The sequence below is a fragment of the Cydia amplana genome, chromosome 6, assembly GCF_948474715.1.
Source record: "Cydia amplana chromosome 6, ilCydAmpl1.1, whole genome shotgun sequence".
Taxonomy (NCBI): Eukaryota; Metazoa; Arthropoda; class Insecta; order Lepidoptera; family Tortricidae; genus Cydia; species Cydia amplana.
This window is the reverse complement of record NC_086074.1, coordinates 20,584,300-20,608,132: the sequence shown is the minus strand read 5'-3', so window position 1 is coordinate 20,608,132 and position 23,833 is coordinate 20,584,300. Positions and strand designations below refer to the sequence as shown.

General features: G+C 39.3%; 1 protein-coding gene across 1 annotated transcript; it reads left to right on the top strand.

Moving 5' to 3' along the window:
- The first annotated feature begins 583 nt into the window (after positions 1–583).
- Positions 584–23,061, top strand: LOC134649061 (protein-tyrosine sulfotransferase). The gene is made up of 5 exons (XM_063503774.1): positions 584–942; positions 4,776–5,311; positions 7,409–7,498; positions 9,189–9,352; positions 22,786–23,061. Exons 2-5 carry the CDS (start codon positions 4,784–4,786, stop codon positions 23,033–23,035), a joined length of 1,032 nt encoding a protein of 343 aa, XP_063359844.1. The 5' UTR covers positions 584–942; positions 4,776–4,783; the 3' UTR covers positions 23,036–23,061.
- Positions 23,062–23,833: the final 772 nt, after the last annotated feature.

Here is a 23,833-nt window from a genome sequence, read left to right as displayed (position 1 = left end):
TTTTGAGGTTTGGATCCCAATAGTGATTGGTCGTTTTGATTATTTAGTACTGAAATATAGTAGGCAAATATAGTGCACAAGCATAAACACGTTTTTCATGGCTGTCATCTCGGACCGGAAAAAAACTGTCCGGAATGGGGAAAAGTAAAATGTCGGACGGTAAAATTACGTCTAGTGCACAAGCTACTATATACATTTAGCCAGAGCCAGAACGCTTATGGTGACGTCACACACGTGTGAGTTGACGGGTTAATGGCGTGCCATATCGGACCGTAAAACTCGGACTGCCGGACAGTAAAATTCATTGTAGTGCACAATCGCCCTTATGCTATGTGTTTCAATCAATCAATCTTTGGGGTGTTATGGCTTATGGCTCCATCGGTATTGTCGATGATTCCGCCAACGTCAAGGTTTAGGAAGGCACGTGCTTTATAAAGACAATTGACCGGTGAATATCCACGACGCTATGTGTTTTGGAACATCTTGGGGACATCTCTACATCTGTCAGATTGGTAATTTCACGTATGTGTCACTGTCACCAATGTCAATTCAACTGTCAATGTCACGGCAGGGCAATCAGGGCATAGTAAGACTAGGATTCGACAGACACAGTCAAACTGGATTTAATTGAAAAAAAACAAAAGACTAATTTTCATTTCCTTATCTTTTTTGGTTAGAGCTGTAATTGCTAATCAAATGCTAGTTTAATCGATTGGAGGCGCATAAATTCGGTTGTGGTGTGTGAGAACTGAGAACTGTTTTGCAAGCTTCGGAATCGCTGGCCGTTGAGCCCACTACGTGTTGTTGTAGGAGCCAGCTCAAGCGCGGGCTGCAGTGCGCCGCCGGCTTCGAGCACTTTTCAGTTAAATTGGATTTTCTATTTAAAGAAATGCATTTGCTACGAGTAACTTATATATTTGGATAGTTTGGATTTTTATGTAGGTGAGTACACATACTACACAATCTCACTATCGACATATATATGACCAATTTTCCTGTTTCCTAATAGGTTTATGGGATTACTATCTTCACTAGAATGTGCTGGCGTGTACTGAACATGTGCTATTGAAATTTGTTTACATAGAGGCCTGTAAATGTTGCAGTTTTAGTTTTTTCCTCATTGTATAAAAGTAAAGTTGAAACGAACTCGAAATTTGCATGTTACGAGTAGCACATAGTCGGTACATAACACACAACTTACAACGTACAAGTAGGGGAAATGTGTGAGTTTGATATGTGACAGAGTTTGTAGGGATGTGGTACTAGTAGGATATCAACTGAAATGAAATGAAATATATTTCCTTCTCCATCCACAACGCCGTTTACCTCATAACTTCATAAGTGATAAGAATAAATAAGAAATAACATTGAATGTTTAGAGTTTAATGTTTCAAAAGCCAAAATTGGGGTCAGAGTATTCTGAGCAGTAGGAAGAGAATTAATGCATATTACATAGAGATAGTACACAGAATAACATTAACTGTAAACAATTCTAGAAAGGGAGTTTTAGTATGACACACTTCAGAAATATTAGAATAGGAAAACAGGTGGTTTATATTGGTGCCAGTATCTTTGCAATTATAATGCTTAGTTCTAATATAGTTTTTTTTGTACTAACCAGGCATAGGCATACTTACAATCTAACAATACATGGCAATACCCTAATCAACCTGATCTGAAATCTTGTTTGTCAATCATATGATGCCATATGTTGTTCTGTGCATCAAGGCTCTCCATTCTACATGATATTCCGCCATCCTTATAATTGGAGCCTGTGTAGATACCTGGCAGCCCTGGTTTACTACATGGACCCAACAGGGGGGTTGGTGGATGTTCATGTCCACTACCCCACCCAACATCCACTAAGCCAATGCGTTTTTCAAAATAATCTGTTCAGAAGTACTTAATACTCGGTCTCTGGGCAAAATACTGGCCTGACCAGAGGGCAGGCCAGTATTTTGCCCAGAGAATAAGTATCGCTATTCAACGGGGAAATGCGGCCAGCCTGCTGGGTACACTGCCTGCTGGCAGTTGGAGTTGGGGGGTGTATTTTATTTGTAGGATTTTTTTTATTATTTTTTATTTATTTATTTTTTTTTGTTATTAATGTGTATTTTTAGAGTAAGTGAGTTGACGAAGCCTGATGCGGATTTTATCGTTGTAGTTTTTTGTGACGATGCCTGTAGCTGATAGTAAGTTTGTGTTTACCTGAAAAAAAAAAATACAAAAGGTAATCACGGCTCATATCCCGGTTGATATAAGTCTTGATAAGGATTTTTTCATTTAAAATACTACGCGCCACTTGCACCATCCCACTGACCCGGGGTTAAGCAGTTAAACCGTTAACTCAGTGTCGAATTGTACTGGTAACCATGGTAACTACAGGTTTAACCGGTTAACCCTGGGTTAGTGGGATGATGCAAGTGGCGATAACAGATCTAAAACAATAATATATTCACCATTCGTGTGTTTAAAACGGTACCTAAGCCCTACTTCACGGACGATCATGCATTGAGATCACCCTGACCCACGCTGAATATTATTTTTTATCTCCCATGTTTCAACAGATTTATATAATAAACTATATATAATTTATATAGTAAACTAGATAAGTGTAGTTTTACGACTATATTTTTTGTGTTGAGATTTCTGTTATACTTTAAAAAAAATGGTAATTATAAAAAAATCTTTATATAAAAATCTTCTTTTCTACTTTATTCATTTTTTTTGTTAGAAAGTGCATTGTTTATGTTCTAAAAATAGATTCCTCATCCTCAATTTATCTGAAAATGATATATCACATGCCCTAATATCTATAGCTTTAGAGAAATGTGGCTTCAATTGAAGCGCGGCAGCGTCGAAATTCCCCCCTCCCCCCCACTAAATGTGAGGTGGCTCTCGTTGTCTCCCGGTCTCTATCAACTCAAGAGTCTCAAGACCACCTAAGGATCAACTGTGCCAAGTTTCAGCGCATAGTCACAAAGTGCAAGGTGTCGTGCACTATCAAAGCAGCTATATGCTATCGTGAACTTAAATTGAACTTTAAAGTACATACAATAATCAAATAGGAACATTCCACCATATTTTTATGAAAGTTCCAAATCTGAAAAAATAGTTGAGGACATATACCATATACTATTTATAGAGAAACCAGCTGGATAAACACAATATTCGAAAATCTTATTTAATTGGTTCAGTTCAGAACTGTGTTAGTCAATATTAGCTTCGACCTCGTTTTAACGATTTATTAAAACGCGTAAACAATAATAATTGTAGCAATGAAAATATTTACGATCTAATAATGGCAGGTTTATTATTAGCAGTTGCGATTAGTAGAAAGCACTTGCGCAAGCGATCGCCGGTAATTAAGAACTACTTAATGACGTGACGAGTGCGACGGAATCAGACGTGTCGACCGTCGACTCTTCATAAGCACGGTATCCACCGCGAACGAGTAGGTACTTAATGAACGGGAGATGGATTTTATAAAATAGGTTTGCGTTTCCACCAACAAAGAGTTTAATTGTTTGATTCGCACCGCAAAAGAGAAATCAATTCAATTCGTTTATTAACTTTTTAAGACAACAGTGATCTCATTTTGGTTAGTAGATAAAATAAGATGTTAAAACTTAAAAAAGTTATATTAGACTTTTAATTAAAGTTAACATTATTGGGCAACATGTACCTATACATGGCCAGCAATCATCCTCAGAATGCCGTTTGTCACTGGTTCTATGCAGCAACGAGGCCGCTTTCTTGCGTATAATCAGGGGGGTGTCACTCCGCAGTTTAGGTACATTTGGCCGGCGCGCCCATCGGACAGGCGTATGGCAGTGGGCTGCCGCTCGGCGTGCACGATAATCGTGTCACGTGGCGCTCGCGCAAAATTTAAAATACACAATGGCTTCGAAATTTACTTTCGTGTATAATTGCCGCAAAGCCGTCGGTTCGCGCCTTCCGCAAACATGGCGGAAGCGCTGCAGAACCTAGGTAGCCCAACCATGCAGCACTCAGCATTAAGTAAAAGAGAAATCAAAACCATTTTACAAAAATAAAAATAAAACTGACTTCAAAAACTTCGAGCAACACCGGGAAGGGAGACGGCGTTCGTACTACATATTTCCCCTCTGCCGAAGGCTTCGGCCCGAAGCATTAGGCACAACTGTACCTCTGGCGATGCAACAAGTGATAGAGGTGTGCAAGATTTGTCTTTGACGTGTTTTATTTTCTATGTATTTGTGTCGTCATCACAGATTGGATTTTGTATGTAGTGAGTGAGAAGTGTGACTGTGTGCACGTTTCCCCCCGCAAAAAATGCCAGAATGATTTGTACGGTAAGATATCGCTTGGGCTCCTTCCTTCCGACATGTTGGAACCCGGAGTTGCTCAAAGCCTAGTTCAAAAAGGATAATATATTATCCTGCTTATTTATATGCGGTACCAACTGATATGTTCCAAGCCAACTAGTAACAATAGCGCCAGAACAGATTATATTTTCTCAATACCTACATCAAGCCTACATGTAGGCTAGATAAAAATCTAGGTACTTTGCACGTCGTTGCAATTAAGTTGTCTTTGACTTCGTGGAATTTAGTCGCATAAAATAACGAGCGCGTTCGGTACATTAGTTGCTTGCCCTCTATTAGTAGCTCGGTTTACCTACACTTAGTTCAAGGTTTAGTCTGACTCGAGGTAGGGTTCTTCTAAAATCATACATTACCTACTGTCTTGGCAACCCTTTTTCGGTAATAATAACGGTAGTTGTGTGCGTGCAGGCGGCGGCATGTGGCGCGCGCCTCGTTGGCGCTGGGCGCTCGCGCTGCTGCTGGGCGGCGCGCTGGTGTGGGCGCTGCGCGGCGGCGCGGGCGGCGCGCCCCGAGCCGCGCGCATGCGCTCGCCCGACCAGTGGGTGGAGGGCCGCGAGCTGCCGCTCATCTTCATCGGCGGCGTGCCGCGCTCCGGCACCACGCTCATGCGCGCCATGCTCGACGCGCACCCGGACGTGCGCTGCGGCCAGGAGACGCGCGTCGTCCCGCGCATCCTGCAGATGCGCCAGCACTGGGCGCACTCCGCGAAGGAGTCCGTGCGGCTCGAGGCCGCCGGCGTCTCTAAAGCGGTGCTCGACAACGCCATCGCGGCGTTCTGCCTGGAGGTGATCGCGGGGCACGGCGAGCCGGCGCCGCGGCTGTGCAACAAGGACCCGCTGGTGCTGAAGATGGGCGGCTACGTGCTGGAGCTGTTCCCCAACGCCAAGTTCCTGTTCATGATGCGCGACGGCCGCGCCACCGTGCACTCCATCATCAGCCGCAAGGTCAGACACTCCAACATTGAACTTACCAAAAGTAAAAGATAAATAGGTATTAGTTTCACGAGAGTTATGGCCACGCACACGAAATTACTGTTCTAATATTGTACCGATAGCAAGTTCAACAGTGAATTGCAAGAAAGACCAAAAAGTTTCTTTAAACTATTTTGTTAAGTATTATATAGATCAATTTCATCGACTTCAAACAAAACAGAAAATAAAATATCTTGACCGATTTTATTAAAATAAATGGGTTATATGAATAAATAAAGGTCAGATATGCATAAGTATGTGAACATAAAACTGACAACCACAATATAAATCCCTGACAATCTACCATGTGTAATTTTAAGTGAAATTGTATATTGTGAGATAAATAAATCATATCATATCATATCATAATATAATAAATAATAATATATATAGCTGGTCAAGCAAATCTTGTCAGTAAAAAAGGCGCAAAATTCAAATTTTGTATGGGACGATATCCCTTCACGCCTACATTTTTTGCCGCCTTTTTCTACTGACAAGATGACCAAGTATATATGTATCTTCTTCTTTCTCGCGTTTGTCCCGGCATTTTATGTATAAATATTATTATTTTACACCAAGTATATATGTATATTATTATTATTTTTTACTGTTTTTGATTCCTATTAAAAATATAATTAAGCGTTTTTATTTACATTTAAGGTACATTCACTCACTCATTTCATTCATTCACTTTTTTTGCAATCAATACTTCATGTTTACACGTCAACATGGAATTTACATACAAGCAAAAAAAAAACACATCAACAATTATACAATACACTCTGCTGATATTTAATGTTTTGTTGGTTGAACCAGTATAGGAAGAATGGTCTCCTGGAATGGTGGTCTGAAGAATGGTATGGATACGTAATCTTCAACCTTTCCTCAGATTGATCATCTTGCCCGCGTTGTCTCGGCATTTTGCCACGGCTCAGTTCCATTTCCCAACAATGTGTTCCTTCACCTTACTGGAGTCTGAAAATCAGCAAGATTGAATAGAGACGGTTAAGTTTTTCATACGACATAGCGTGTGTAAGGTGTGGGCGTTGCATGGGTTCAACGGTCCGATGTGTGCGGCCCTGGTTAGCAGCCAACAAACTAAACAACTAGCAAGTTGCACGCACTGGACGTAGACGCGCGATAATTCTATACCTAACTGTGCCGCCCAGTTTTCATTGTAATGCGAACGCAGACGTACGTGGTACCAGGCGCCAACTGTACCTATATATCGTGACCTCAAGATTCATAACAAGCCTGCCGAACCAAAGAACACTTATTATAGTTATTATACATGATTATCCCGAATTTAATTAAACTCGCTCGTACTCGGCAAGCGAGCGTCACAACTCTGAGCTTCTCTTCAAAGTATTGTTGCGGTCCAGACTCAGCCCTTTATTTACTTATATAATTACCTGTTAGTTCATATATGTAGATATTTCTTTCATGTTTTTTAATATTTGATTTGGTAGTTAAGACATTCCGCGAACATCAGTCGTGCGTGCCACACGTTACATGCACGAACTTTCCCAGAACTTTTTCTATTTATGATCTATTAATAGTAATTAAGTTAGAGGAAAATCTTTCAATATCAAGAGAAAAAAATGTATTATTCATCGGTCAAACGTATCGCAGTGCAATATGGCATAAATTACATGCATTTGTATACAGTGTTATATCTTCGTTGAGTTATGTTTGAGTTCACACGCGTAACGTTGCCGGATATAAAAACCGAAGGAGTTGTGAACGTCGCGTCGGTGATATGTCCACGTTTTTGTTGAATAAATACTCGTCACAGCTGATGTGATAATGTTATACATACATAGTTGTTATAACATGTGAAGGTTTTACAAGGAACAATGGGGTAGATATCCTAATTACAATAATAAATGATGGCCCATATCTGATCTGATGGTGATGTCCGATCGAGCATAGTTGAGTAAGAATATACATATGTGGTTTTCCGCGGGTTATACTCGCCGCTGACGGGCGATTATGGTTCTCTTCTACGGACTAGTATAGGTAGATACCTACGAGTATAGTGATACATTGATAAACAATGTGTTTCCGCAGGTAACAATCACTGGGTTCGACTTGACGTCGTACCGGCAGTGCCTCACCAAGTGGAACCACGCCGTGGGCCTCATGTACCAGCAGTGTAAGGTGGGTATTAGATACTCGTCTTTACTTAATTATAGACACTATCACTAGCCTACTCATCCTTTTGTCAGCCGCTTTGAGAGAGTTACGGATGATATGAACTTAAGCCGGCCACACACGCTAGGTTATAACCGATGGTTATGCCTGCACAGTTCATTTGTGCAGGTATAACTGAACGTGTGTATGACATGAGTCCTTGCCTGCGCAAGCAAAATTTGAAATATGAAAATTTTTATATTTTTTGCCGCTCGGTTGTGCTTGCGTACTTCGCCTGCGCAGGCAAACGTGTGTGGCTGCCAGGCTTGATAGGTAAAACGGTAAAGGGTAAAACGGGACCCTATTACTACGACTCCACTGTCCGTCCGTCCGTCACTAGGCTGTATCTCACGAACCAGGCTAATTAGACAGTTGAAATGTTCACGGATGATGTATTTCTGTTGCCGCTAGTACAACAAATACTAAAAAACCGGCCAAGTGCGATTCGGAGTGGGGCTCCCATACAAAACACGATTTTTTTGGCGTTATAATAGATAATGGCACGGTACCCTTCGTGTGCGAGTCCGACTCGCACTTGGCCAGTTTTATTATTTTTTAAGTGTGGAGTGGATTCATGGTTTGTATGCGTGTATGGCTGACGAAATATAAACCTAATAGCGCGACGTCAACCACCGCTACCGCTGCCATGATGGTTTGAACTGAGAGTTTGTGCAGGTTTGTCGTTACGTGTGTGTGCCCTATGAAACTCGGTCGTGCCTGTTGGTATTGCTTGTACACGCAAAACCGACACGCAAAACCTAGCGTGTGTGGCCGACTTCAGAGAACCGAGTTTGGGCAAGTATACAGTAGGTAGGTAAGGTACCAAGCATTAGGTATATTATCAGCCACACTGTTGATTAACAATTATTTTATTTTATGGCGAGCCATATAAGATGAGTACTTCTCTTGGAGTATGTCAGTCGGTCCCGTCCCGACTCCTGAGATACATCCAGAAATGACTCGCGATTCAGCATCGCATTGATTTTACAAACCGTGCTGCATCTAAAGCACAGTCGCTATACATATAAGATGCTATCGGAACTCGTAACTCCGCTGCGCGTATAACACGTAAGCGCAAGTGCAAATTTGCATAACCGACGCGATTATGATTTTTCCTATCGAGAAATGATTTTCTCATTTGGAATGCCATTCGATCTTCATTGCGCAAAATTTCATGTTGAAATGTTTTAAATCGTAATGCAATTTTGATACCTAATTGAAATGTTGCGCTAGATACTTGTAGCACGCTGCAGTTATATAAACAGGGGCTATATTTATGATAGCCTTGCCGGTGACAATTCCAATTACCTAGCTCTGAAAATAGGGTCGTAATGAAAACGATTTTTTTTTGTATGCAAAAGTATAATTTTACCTATTTTTTAGCGCGCCTCTCCACGGCTTCTATTATGCTCACGTATAGCTACTTATTACTAGGTATACGAAAGTAGTACCAAAATTTTCAAACCGTGTTTGTGTGTCTAGAATTAAAATAGATTGATCTTGTAGAGTGGTACAGTCATCTGCAATAATATGTTACTCTTAGAAGGCCGCAAAAATATGTGACACGCTCTACAAATAAGATCGTTTCAGATATTTATGCGGCCTTCGAAGAGTAACATATTATTGCAGGTGACTGTACCGTGTGTGTTGTGTGCAGGCGCTGGGCCCGACGCGCTGCCTGCCGGTGCGGTACGAGGCGCTGGTGCTGCGGCCGCGGGAGACGCTGCGCGCCGCGCTCGCCTTCCTCGAGCTGCCCTGGACGGACGCCGTGCTGCACCACGAGCGCTACATCAACCAGCCCAACGGCGTGGCGCTGTCCGAGTGCGTACCGCTTTCCATTCTGCTCATTGACTATTTGTATATCTTACTGCAAACACGTAACACGTAACGTAGCTTGACACGACACGACATAAATGACCACCTGTCCACATATCCACGTGGCGATAAGATAATCCACTGATGGGCATCTAAGTGTGTCCATCGGGTGCTCGTCTGTTGTCGAACTCACGTTAGCCGAATACTTTTAGGCACTAGGCCCAGAATATTTATTTATTTATTACTCAAATAAGTGACACAGCATTACAGTAAAAACCAAGGCACTGTGAAAGAATACAAGAAAACAAGTAACACTACGACGCAACAGCGTGGCTCCGTTGCGCCGTCGTCTGACTCGGTGTAGGATTCGGCAGGTTCAGGAAACACCCACACCACACACATGCACTCTTCGGCCAGAAGTCCGCGCTTGCGATGGTGTCGTGCAGCGCCCGCGGCACGCGCCTATATACCTATTTATTGTTCTTATTTAAGTATACATTTTATTCCATTCCATTTTAATTTAAATACCAATTTTTTTGATGAGGCTTCTGATAGGCTTAAGATAAAACGATTGTTGGGCATGTCTTTAAAAAGTTACAGTTCTACTATCAACGTGTAAAGTTTTATCGGAAGTGAAAAGAGTTTTATCAGAGACGACCTCGGAAATAAATGTAGGCAAAGCGCTCCCTGCCGCCGCCAAACTATTTCTCATAACAAAAGGTGGGCGGATCCGCATGAAGCAGGCGAAACCAGCACTTATGTACTTGCCTTCATGTAAAATCCTTGTACAGAAATGTTCCCTGCAAATAATATACATACAATAATGTTATACCTATTTTGTATTAGGAGACCTCTATGGCCATAGAAGAAATAGTCTTGTCATTCATGTCAATGTCATTCAATAAAATAACGTAAACATTTAAATATGTTATTATTAATCTAAATAATGAATACATAAAACTGGCGACGATGACGGAGGAATTAGAACGCTTTACGCGCTTGCGGGCATCGGTACGTGGTCAACTTACAAAATTAGACCAACAACTACAACAATTACACATTACATCGGACTTCGAAATATGTCAACGGCTTACAAGCCTTGAAAATTACGAGAAAAAGTTTGACAACATCCAGAATGAAATAGAGTCACGAACAGAAAATATAGAGACCGAAATCGAGCAACGCCACGCGACAGAGGAATGTATTTTGCAATTAAAAATGAAGTTACACGGCTTACGCCCTACCCCCGCTGTCGAGGGATCCTCAACTTACGTGTCGGTGTCGCAGCACGCTCGGAGTCTTGAAGGCACGCGCGATAATACACCCGTGGCTGTACACCGACCCAAGATCACATTTCAACCATATCATGATCGAGAAGACTTCACAAATTTCATACGAAGGTTGGAAACATACATGCAACTAAATATCTGTGAAGATTCAAGAACCCGGACGCTAATGCTTTTAAGCTCTATACCACCAGACCTACACCAAAAGGCCTACGACTTATGTGCACCCGACAATCCGTGTGAAATGGATTTCAATCATGTTGCCAAAATATTGAAGGAATATGTAAATCCAAAGCCTAGCGTTTGGGCATGCCAACATAAATTTATTACGCGAGTACAAGATACACATGAATCAGTCATGCTATATACCTCTGAATTGAAACGATTGTGCCAAGATTGCGAGTTTTCGTGTATTCACTGCAAGAAATCAATTTGCGATCAATTTCTTACTCTACAATTTATAAGAGGTTTACGCGACAACGATATAAGAACAAAACTCTTGCAGGAAGTAAAGGTAAAAAGTTTCACAGACGTAATAAAAACCGCAACTACACTCGAACTGGCAAAATCGGACAGTACCTACATGTCACCTGCACACTGCTCTACGCAAGAACCTCAAGATCAACACTTAATTAAAACTAGATACGATAGTTTTAAACGTAAAATGGATAACAAACCTCTTTCGATTAAAGATTTAAAGGGAAAATGTTTCCGTTGCGGAAGTCAAGAACATCAAGCAAATACGTGTCGAAGCATAAATGACACATGTACCAAGTGCAAGCGAAAAGGCCATCTTGCTCGAGTTTGTTTACGATTTACGCAAGCGAACAAACAAATAGAACATGAACTCACGGAAGATCACGACACGGATAGCTCAACTAAAACAGTCGATGACAACACACCCTGGGATATGAACTTAATACAATCCCATAACACAGATAAGTTTATGATAAACGTGTCTCTCAACAACAAGGACACCGTCATGGAAGTAGATACGGGTGCGGCCCTGTCGTCCATGTCTTACAAAGATTTCCAGAAATTAAATACAGGGTGTAAAATATACAAATCTAAAATTACAATGAGGACATACACGAAAGAAGTTTTCGTACCGTTTGGCGTAGCCTATGTCACTTGCAAATGCAAAGATAAAATATTTGATGGAAAACTCTACATTATGAAAGAAGACTTAGATGCTATCTTCGGCCGAACATGGATACGCGCAATAAATTTATTCGACATGGATAATATTAATCAGCTCAATTTAGAAACACACCCAGACATCGAAAAACTTATCTCTGAATTTCCCAATGTATTTGATGGTACCCTAGGTTGTATACCTAACTACAAAGGTCGTTTCACCTTAAATGAAAATTCAACGCCAATCTTTGTCAAACCTAGACGCATTCCATATGCGTTAAAGGATAAGGTAGATGACGAAATAGATCGATTATGTAAACAAGGAGTCATCACAAAGATTGACAACTCAGAATGGGGGACACCTGTTGTACCGATTGTCAAACCTAACGGTAGCATACGCTTATGCGCAGATTATAAGGTCACCCTAAATAAATCAATTAGAGATGAACAGTACCCCATCCCTATCATAGAAGACATCCTGGTAGAGATGAATGGAGGAGAATTGTTCTGTACATTAGACCTTAGCCAAGCCTATTTACACATGATGATGGACGAAGAAAGTGCCATGATGCAGACCCTCAGTACACATAAGGGAACGTTTAAAGTAAACAGACTCATGTTCGGGGTCAAAGTAGCCCCTAATTTATGGCAAAAATTCATGGATCAACTGCTACAAGGAATCACCGGCGTCAAATGCTTTTTCGATGACATCATCATTCAAGGATCTTCAGAAAAAGAACTACTGGCTAGACTACGACAAGTATTACAAAAATTAAATGAAAACAACTTGAAACTGAACAAAGACAAATGCCATTTTATGAAGGAGAGCATTGAGTATTTAGGGCATATTATTGATAAAAATGGTTTACACAAGAATAAAAACAAAGTAAAAGCCATTACAGATACTAAACCACCCAGTAACGTAAATGAATTAAGGACCTTCCTTGGCATGGCTAATTATTATAACAAATTTATACCGAACTTGGCTTCAATATCTACGCCTTTGAATAACCTGCTTAAGAAAAACGCACACTTCGTGTGGACACAGAAATGTGCTGAAAGCTTTAATAGGATCAAAAAAGAAATACTCAGCGATAGAGTACTGACCCACTTCAACCCAGAACATCCTCTGGTTTTAGCTACTGATGCATCACCTACGGGTCTGGGAGCCGTTCTTTCGCACCGCTTACTGGATGGATCTGATAGACCTATTGCATTCGCATCGCGCTCATTAACAAGTAGCGAGAAAAAGTACAGCCAAATAGTCAAGGAGGCTACATCGCTGTTCTGGGGTCTCAAAAAGTTTTTCCATTATTGCTACGGACGCAAATTCATACTTGTGACTGATCACAAGCCGCTAACCACCATTTTTCACCCACACAAGACCTTGCCAGCAATGAGCACAATGAGGCTTTTCCACTACGCACATTTTCTATCCGGTTTCAACTACACAATCGAGTACCGGACTTCCAACGATAATAGTAATGCAGATTATTTGTCAAGATTTCCAGTAGATACAATATCTCCCAATATAATTGATGTACATACCGCATTTCAATTAAATCAAATGAACACCATTGCGGTTGACCGTGTGAAAATCGCTGAAGAAACGTTAAGAGATCCCGAATACAGCATCCTATTACAAGCGTTAATGGCGGGCACGACCGTTCGCCGATATGGCTACAACGATAACGAACTTACCATTCAAGATGGGTGTATCTTAAAGGGAACGCGAGTCATGATACCAGCAGGGCTGAGAAAACATATATTGGATGAATTACATTCAGGACATCTCGGTATGGTGAGGATGAAATTACTAGCAAGAGGCTACGTCTATTGGAAAAATATGGACAAAGAATTAGAAGACGTAGTAAGAAACTGTCGTGAATGCCGGCTACACCAAAACGAACCCCCACCGGTTACACTACACCACTGGGAGCCTCCGACCGGCCCGTGGCAGCGCCTCCATATTGACTTCGCGGGACCTCTGAAAGGACAGTCCTTACTTATAGTTGTCGATGCTTTCACTAAATGGGTTGAAATCTTCCCAACCAAAACGACAACCAGCTCTTGGTGTATCAGAAAATTACATGAGATTTTTATTACGTTTGGGTTTCCCTTAACACTCGTTTCTGATAACGGACGTCAATTCATTTCAACAGAGTTCGAAGATTACCTTAAGAAAAAAGGAGTAGTACATAAAACGTTCGCACCGTACCATCCAGCTACCAACGGTCAAGCGGAGAGATATGTCCAAACAATTAAAAAGGCTCTAAAATGCATGGACGCTGAACCAGGTAATCTGCACGACAAAATCTTAGCAGTAAAGGAGCGATTGTTGAGAACGCCGAGTACTACCACCGGCAAGAGCCCATATGAACTTATGTTTAAAAGAACGATAAGAAATATGTTGCACGTGCAGTTCAAGACCAGGGGGGAAGATGTGGGGACAAGGCCTGAAAGGTCCGAAGAGAACCACACCGTCCGGTCATTTACTGTCGGCCAGAGAGTTCAAGCAAGAGATTATACTAGCGGACGTAATAAATGGCAATTTGGAACTGTAACTAAAACTCTGGGCCGGCTCCATTACGAGATTAAGACGGATTCTGGAGATATTTGGAAAAGACACATAGACCAGATGTTGAGCACGGTAATACCAATTCAAGATGCAGAAGACCGATCATAGAGATTTGCGACGGAGGTGTTATACCTATTTTGTATTAGGAGACCTCTATGGCCATAGAAGAAATAGTCTTGTCATTCATGTCAATGTCATTCAATAAAATAACGTAAACATTTAAATATGTTATTATTAATCTAAATAATGAATACATAAAAAATAATAATAACCACCGGCAGCTTGGGCCTTGCCCCGCTGCTGGCGGCACCCTAGGTTAGGTTTTTTATAATATGTTTATATGTATTTTGTATTGTTTTTGTATTTTATTTTTATATCCATATTATAAAATAACCTAGCCTAAGAGTTGAAATAAATAAAGAGAATAATAATAATAATGTGTTTTTTATAATGTGTTTATATGTATTTTTTATTGTTTTGTAAGTGTTTTTATATTTTACTTTTATATTCATATTATAAATAACCTAAATTCTAATCTAAGAAATTAAATGAATAAAAGACATAATAATAAAATCCTTTATTAACAATCTTGTTTACATACATATTTCTATAGTACCTATTTTTATGTTAACATATTTATTTTAAATTGTTTCTTCTTTTATTTTTATTATTTTCATTTTGGCACCGGTTATTTTGTTTCTGCAGATTGTCTTGCTTTGCAGCATAGGCCTCCCCTCCCCAAGATTTCTCCACGCTAGTCGGTCTCTTGCTATTCTTATCCATGTTGTTCCTGCTGTTTTCTTTATGTCATATATACATATAGCTACACCTAAGTATATGTTACCGTGGAACCTCGCCTTCAGCTTATCTCAAGTTAATGAAATTGAATCTTTCATAGTAATTGCCTTTGTTTAAGGGGACGGTATATGACGTTTTCGATTTAGACCTCACTTTGTGCAATCAATTTGTTCAATGAATGATTAATAACTGCATTAAATCATACGTAAATCTGTTCACGAAGAAGCCGTGTACCGGCTCTTCACACCATATTTTTTTTTATTTCCTGTAATTCTCTACAAATCGACACTAAAAGTGTCCAAAAATCAAAATATGGAGTTCCGTTTGAGCAAGACGCATTACAGTTTTGTCTTTGACAGTAATTGAGTTGTTGTGGGATTTTGAAGGCTAGATAACTAAACTACCAGATTATTATCTACTTATATTTTTACTCACAAATACAACACAGAAATTCAATCCCAAATGTAAACTTTCGTATAATTTCCATACATTGACGACATCACTCAAAACTCTTCTTCGAGTCAGATGGCCGTTGGCCTTGCATCGAAGCAGACGTGTACGTCGTCATAGCTCGTTTTTGACATTAATAAAGACATTTCATCATATACGCATACGAAAATGTATACCAGTAGATAAATTGTATTTCATAAAATAGGGTAAATAAATATAATCACGTCGAGCTCCAGTCAAATTTTAAATGTGAGTTGTTGTTATTTACGGGTCGTAACGGTCGAAAACAGCAGTAAATTATCCTAAAACAATACGATTACAATCGAATTTAAGTAACTTGTTCCTTCAAAACCCGCTTAAAATGAAAAAAGTTTAAAGACTCGTTTTACTGATTGGGATTGATTTTCATTATGCTGGTATCAATTTTGCGTCATTATAAAAATGTATATGACTTCTGTACGTCAATGACTTTTGATGTCAATTAATTGTAATCTTGTATTTATGTTAGAGAATATTATATGTTCATTTAAATATTACTCATCTATTAATACGAAGCGTAATTCGTTTAATACCTAAAGACTTGCAGTGTCTACACCTACTTTGTTGACGTTCGTTCCGTCTATGTATGCTATTACGTAACGTGCTGTTCTGATAATCTTCAAGAATCAAGATAATTAATAACGGCAAGACCAGCATTTAGTACCAGCGAGTTTTGCGGATTTGGAGACCGAGATGAAGCTTACAGGCCAATATCGCTGCGGCCTGGCCTGCTTATTGTTATGTGTATAAATCGAATGTTATATTAATTTACTATAAAAAACAATGTTTTATTTCAATGACATTCTGTGCGTAGAGGTATGTATGTTTCGGTGATTATAAGAATTATGTCCACACAATAATCGTGCAAAGCAGAGACTGCATTATTTCTTTACGGTATAAGCGGTAAGGAAAAACTCATTGGTATCCTGGCTCGTACCAATGAGTTTTTCGGAACTTATGTACGAAATATCATTTGATATTTACCACTAGCTTTTCGGTGAAGGAGGAAACATCGTGAGGAAACCTGCATACTCGTAGTGCATACATTTGCGAAGAAATTCAAAGCTGTGTGTGAAGTCCCCAATCCGCATTGGGCTAGCGTTGAGATTATTGTCTATACAGGGTGGTCCAAACCGTGACGTCCAAAAATCGTGGGCTATCATAATGTACCCCATATGTATGTTAGCCGATTTTTCGTACTTTTCAAGTTATGATTTTTTAAGCTTTTAACTTTTCCTATGTAGGTAATATTCTCCGACCGTCCTTAGTCTGGGACCGGTCTGAAAACCAGCGCCGGGCACCTAGGCCCGGCACACGCTGAGACTGGAACCCTTTGCCTAATACAAAGATCTTCTCACTTTTGTTTTGTATATGATAACAACTGTTTTATTTTATTATGTAAGTAATTCTAACTCTATTTTATGTTCATGTATGTGGCAATAAACAATTCTTATTCTTATTCTATTCTTATTCTTATTCCTATGAAATTCCGGGGTTCCCATACAGAGTGGCTGAAAAATAACTGCATTCCGTTGCCAGGGAGGTGTTGCAATTATACTGAGCAACTTTTATTATGGGACCAACCCCGAAATCGCGAAAAAAAAATTGGCTTTTTATACATTTTGGCTAGTCCATTTTCTATGGAAGGGTAATTTTTTTTCGCGGTTTCGGGGTTGGCCCCATTGTAAAAGTTGCTCAGTATAATCCCAAAACCTCCCTGGCAACGGAAATGCAGTTATTTTTTAGCCACTCTGTATGGGAACCCCGGAATTTCATATGAAAAGTTAAAAGTAAAAAAAAAAACATAACTCGATAACTACGAAAAATCGGCTAACATACATGGGGTATATTCTGATAGCCCACGACGTGAGGAATCTAAAAAAAAATTTTTGGACGTCAAGGTTTGGACCACCCTGTATATAGGCTGAATTATTATTATTATTTATAGGCGGTACGGTACCGTTATTATTTATCAATACCGCTTCGTTTTGAAGGTACTATACCTGTTGAAATATAAAGTACGGTACCGGTATAAAATTGCAGCAGGTACAACAATTTTTTATAGGTGTACAGTCAGCTGCAGAGAAAAGGTACCACCCCTGCATACAATCTTCTATGCAGGGGTGACCTGCAGCTGACTGTACCTAAACCATCACTGACCTGAAGGTCTCCGTTTCAGCTTGGGCAAAAATACTTTCGTTTGTTCGAATGTTCTCCTTTGCATTTCTCAAATATCTCGAGAAAATTTGTAAGCAGGTTCGGTAGTTGGATATAATTACTCGGTTTCTTTTTTTTTTATAAGTTCTAATAGGCAGAGATTGTCATAAAGGACTTAAGCGACAGTAGGGTCTGTGGTACTTAAGACCATTGTGATTATTCGTAGTGTCCGACCGAAGATTCGGTTTCGGTTTCGGTTTCGGCCAGTTTCGGCCATAAAATCATGTTTCGGCCGTAGTTTCGGTTTCGGCCAAAAAACGGCCGAATCTTTCGGCCTGGCCGAAACATACGAAATAGTACTTCGTATTATGAAACTAAACTATGTGATAAAGACCAAAAGTTGGGGAGCAAGTAGGACAACAATATTTATATATACAGAAATTTGTGTTTCGGTCGGACACTAATTATTAGGTACTTACTGATTACGCTGCGCCGCGTGGAACGTGAGGTGCGTTGGGGTAAGTACATACAAATCATTCAAGAAAAAAATCCCTTTTAAGATCACTTGTGTGTCTGCCCCTAATAGACTAATTCAATTGAAATTTGGTACACATTTTTCACATATGACAAAGAGTCGGTGATCCAAAGATGGACTAGTAACGTAAATAAATAAACTTTTAACTTTGCGGCCATTTTTTTGTATCGTGTGATATATCAGATATTAAATTGTAAGATATTTACTAATAATAAGCATTGGTCACGTAAATTATTTTTAGTCTTTTTTTGCAAGTATGAATGATATAGAACATTATTTCAATTATTTTTAAAATTAAGCCTATCCAAAGGCGACTTGGAAGATGTGTCATGGGGATCTATATTCGTTGGATGAAAAACAAGTTTTTTTGTCTAATTATCGTTTAAAACACAATCGATCGGCAATAACACGGGCACATAAAACAAAAAACTTCTTTTTTCACTCATAAAACTCCTTAAACCTAATAAGAGCTAAACAAAAACAAGTGCGAGTCGGACTCGCATTCTAAGGGTTCCGTATATTAAGTCCGTCTCACGCTTGACTGCACATTTCTTATAGATTTTCCTGACATATATAGGTAAAGAACTACTTTGTGTATTTTTTTCAAAATTTTAGATCCAGTTGTTTCGGAGAAAGTGGGCGGAGAATGATCATTTTTTGCCTATTTTCATGAATAACTGCTGAACTATTAATCCTAAAATTATAAAAAAAATATATCTTTGAGATTCTTACAATGAGCTCTTTTATTTGATATGTAACACTATATAGTTTAAAAAACATATTTTTTAATTTTTTCATTTACCCCCCCCCCCCCAAAAATGGCTACCGTATTTCAAATTCTCTAAAATACATTTTATTTACGTTACACGTCCATCTTTGGGTCACAAATTTACATTTGTGTGCCAAATTTACATATGTGTGCCAAATTGCAACTGAATTGGTCCAGTAGTTTCGGAGAAAATAGACTGTGACAGACGGACGGACAGACAGACAGACGCACGAAGAATTATATGTATATGCATTTATCCCAACGCACCTCTCGTTCTACGCTGCGCGGGGTTCATTGCCGCTCCTACCGCCGTAAGTGTAAGTACAACTACATCATCAAGGCTACGATCGAAGATAATCAGTTCAGCACTGAAATAATAGCGATGGAATGCCAGTATAATATTTAATTATTTATTTTAATTTTATAAATTTAATAGCAAAATAAATAGCGAATATACGATACTCGTACAAGTAAATCTGTAAAGATCTTAGGGGTACATCAGCCGACATATATTATTAAATTTTATTTTGTCGGCCTTAATTAAATTTCCACTCTGCCGAAACTTTATTTATTTAAATTTTTAATTGAATTGATTTTTCGCCTTATGAATAACCGTATAGAGTAGTAAATAACATTTTACATCTGACTTAATGACATCTGGGTTTATTCGGTTTAACTTTACAAAACGCGTATCTCGACAAAGCCATAATATGCAGAAAATAGTTAACAATCAAATGAATTAAATTAGAATTTAAATACGTCACGTGTGACATGAACAGACAAGGAGAGCAAGATTTAATGTATTGTTTCTCTTTCTTCTTTCAATGGAACGTTTTTACAGTTTCTGTTCCTCAAAAGAGGTCAGTGGTTAACACTAAACTCAAAACGCTATCTTAAAAAAACTTGATGGGTCAATGACCTGTCCCAGTAAAGTGAGGTAGTGTGCGTGAAGTGCGCTTGTGTGTGAAATGGGGTAAATTGACAGAATCTGAAAATTTACCCACCTCTACCGTCACCTTAAATAGCTAACTGTCACAGAAAAACAAAAGATAATAACACAGTGTGCCAATAGTTAATAGTTTTCTTGTCATTAGAAGCTAACTAATATCTAAGCTGGAATTAAAATGAAACAACAATGTGTAGTACCTATTATAGGATTTATAGGTACCTACCTAATACACTACACGCATTCACGCACTACCTGATAATTCGGATTTATATTATTTATTACCTTTAATTACTGGCCTGCACCTAAAGTAATTTCAAAATTAGTAATGAAACCTTCTTTTTTCGTTCCTCTAAATTTGTCCAAGAGTGTATAAAATCGACATAAGTTAATAAGAATGGACAGCAAAGCAACATTCTTGGACCTTTACTAGACCTTATGTCGATACGAAGAATAAGGTTCACCAACAGTAAGTCGAGTGCGTTGCCGCAGTTTGTCTAATACTATTGGCCATGTTGTCAGGAAGTTAAAGTTACGTCTGTCGAATTAAGGTTCAGCATTGTCTATGTGCATACCTATTTTACGCCGTGGCTGCGTGCAAGTGTTTGTGATTATGCTAATTCATGATTTATAGGAACAAGTATTCTGTTTTCTTTCAAGTGTAGGCAGGTATTCTTCCTCCTTCCTAAGTAGCCGTCATGTTCTGCTATAAGTATGCTGTTGACTCTTGACCTAAATAAAAAAAACACATTAGTTTTTCGTCATGGTTGAAAAGAATGAAAAAACCGGCCAAGTGCGAGTCGGACTTGCGCACGAAGGGTTCCGTACCGTTACGCAAAAAACGGCAAAAAATCACGTTACTTGTATGGGAGCCCCACTTAAATAATTATTTTATTTTATTTTTCGTATTTGTTGCTATAGCGGCAACAGAAATACATCATCTGTGAAAATTTCAACTGTCTCATGAAAGATTACGGCTCTTGAGATACAGCCTGGTGACAGACGGACGGACAGCGGAGTCTTAGTAAAAGGGTCCCGTTTTTACCCTTTGGGTACGAAACCTTAAAAACGATGAGTTACCGTGAAATATTTTTATGCATTTAAAACAATAACGGTAACTTGTTTGCGTATTTTTGCATACAATTAACGTTTTCACTTTCACTCCGCACAAAGAATTATGTAAATAAATACAAACGAAGACTGATACACACTGACTTAATATAAAAGAAATAGACACACAAAGCAGAACAAAAACGTCAAGAAATGTGGATCCCAATGACGTTTCGCACCATTTGCATTGATGATAAAAACGCTTACGTAAATTTTGAGTCAAGATAAATGTTTCGTACAGAAAAGAGCTTAATGTCGTAAGCATTAAGTGTCAAATTTGCAAACATAAGTACCAACACTGTTAAAAAATTTAGTCCGATGGCACTAAACGTAACGTATTTACGTCAAACAACGTCAAACGAGAATAATGAACGAATGGAGTCACTTTGGTACACTTTAATATGTATTACTGTACAGGAAAACCAATTGAAGTAATAAATAAAACAAATTTAATTTAATCGGGAGCTCAAATAAAATTAATTCGTGGTTCAAATTCAAACAAATCAAATTTTTAATTCGTAAGTATACGTCTTTAAATACTAATTTCCTTGAAATAAATTCTACTTATTAAATAACTGTGTATTTAAGATCTACATTTACTCATAGCGCGGGTGCACGGGGACATTTAGATACTGATTGGATTTTTTTTATAAAGTCTACCTATACTTTATAAAAAAAATCCTGTGGTTGTCACTGTGTTCCGACAGGTTTAGCATTTACAGTTAGTCGATATAAGCCCTTATTGGTGGTGTATATGTCGGAAACAGGGAAATGGGCCGAACACACAAGTGCCGTTTTGCTTTGTTTAAAACTGCATCACCCCTATCTCTTGCTATAATTAAATAGCAGTCCACTTTGCACGTCGCATAGGTTTTCTTGGAAATCTTGAATTTAAACATAATATTATTTCTTATGAATTCCATATAAAAATATAAAAAAATATTGACCTCACATCGACTCATTAGATTTTTGTTCCTTAACATCCCTTCTTTGGTACTAACAAATTAATTTATTCAAAACCATAAAATTACCAACAGATTACATAAATTATGTAATGCTATCCAAAGAACTAACCGAAAGAAATACATTCCATCCTTTTTCCTTGTTTTATCATTGTTATTTTTACATATTTTAACGGCACATTTCGTAATTGTTGACAACTTCACATTTGAGCGTTTCAAACAAGACTAAACGAAAAAGTAATGCATGATCTGTTTTGACATCACTTTTGTGGGGCCATTTTTGGCGGCTGATTGGGTATCCAGTTCTTTATACTATATCAATGCTGATACATCATTAATAACCTTGACACTGCTCTACTGATAAGGCAACATCGGAGGACTCCATATAACTCGATTCACACAGGCTTGCCTATTTTTCAGCCAGTCGAGTAGGTACCGTAAACTAGGCTTATTTTGAATCGCGGGAAAACATTGATCAATTTGATCATCGATTTTTTTAAGAATTAGGGAGTTGATTTTTGAACGCAAGCTTAAGAATAATAAATATGATGTGGTTAATGAGCCTTAACAGAAATACAAGATGAATGCGTCCAGAAACCAATTCCTGTTATAGTTTAAAAATCGCTATTTTCCGGTGCCTACTCGTCATGAGGTGGTGTTTGTGTGTCACAGCGTGGAACGGTCGTCGGACCAAGTGGTGCGGCCCGTGAACCTGGACGCGCTGGACAAGTGGGTGTCGGCCATCCCGGCGGACGTGCGCGCCGACATGGCGGAGCTGGCGCCCATGCTGTCGGTGCTGGGCTACGACCCGTGGGCCAACCCGCCCAAGTACGCCGAGCCCGAGCCGGGCCGCGCGCCGCCGCCGCCGCCGCCTCACGCCGCCGCCGCGCGACACGACCCGCCCGCGCCGCAGCCGCCGTAGGGGACAATATATGGCCATGTACTTTATCTTGTCTTTTATTTATCAACACTTTGACCTTGACGGGTGACCGACTGGTAGCGATTAATGAGCCGAATAGTAAATAAACCTTTTCATGTGATGTGATGTGAATACCCACTGTAGACTCGTATACAGAAAGCGACAGATATATCGATACATTTCTTATTCTTCTGCTATATTTCGATATTTTCGTTGACGATGTGAATTGTATAGGCGTTGCGTGTATCTACTTGATTTATTTGCAGCATGTAAATGTTGTCATACATGTACCTGTACCTACCTACCTAGTTCACAGTGTACACATCACATATTGTAAGTGCTCAGTTTATAATTTATAATAGAGATACTACATACCAGACCCTATCGTTTAGCATAGGGTAGGTATTAATTGTAACGCATGAGTGCAACGCCTGACCTAACAATTGTTAATCCAATTGGATCTGTGACTGCAATAATTCCGCGTAAAATGCGCCAGTAATGGTATAATCGGTAATTCGTCGTGTCAACGCAGTTTTATCGCATATCGCATCGCCGCCACTTTACGCAGAGCTCGTAAAACTAGGCATGCGTCGGTGGACAAAGGCGTAAGCGCCGACATATGCCCCGTGTCACGACACGTTACACAATGGCTTTATATCAGGCCCATCACTTTGACCAGTTTCAATCTGACCTACAATCACGTATATTGTTCTTACCAATACTGGTTCTTTGTTTTGGACGAGTTTACTAAACAGAGTGCACTATGCATTTGCATGTGTACTTACCTATAAATTGGCTGCC

What these genes read in the sequence shown, in the direction of transcription:
- LOC134649061 (XM_063503774.1), top strand. Translation starts at nt 4,784, where the DNA reads ATGTGGCGCGCGCCTCGTTGGCGCTGGGCGCTCGCGCTGCTGCTGGGC. An exon ending in ACTCCATCATCAGCCGCAAG is followed by an intron (nt 5,312 to 7,408) that starts GTCAGACACTCC and finishes GTGTTTCCGCAG; the next exon opens with GTAACAATCACTGGGTTCGA. An exon ending in AACGGCGTGGCGCTGTCCGA is followed by an intron (nt 9,353 to 22,785) that starts GTGCGTACCGCT and finishes TGTGTGTCACAG; the next exon opens with CGTGGAACGGTCGTCGGACC.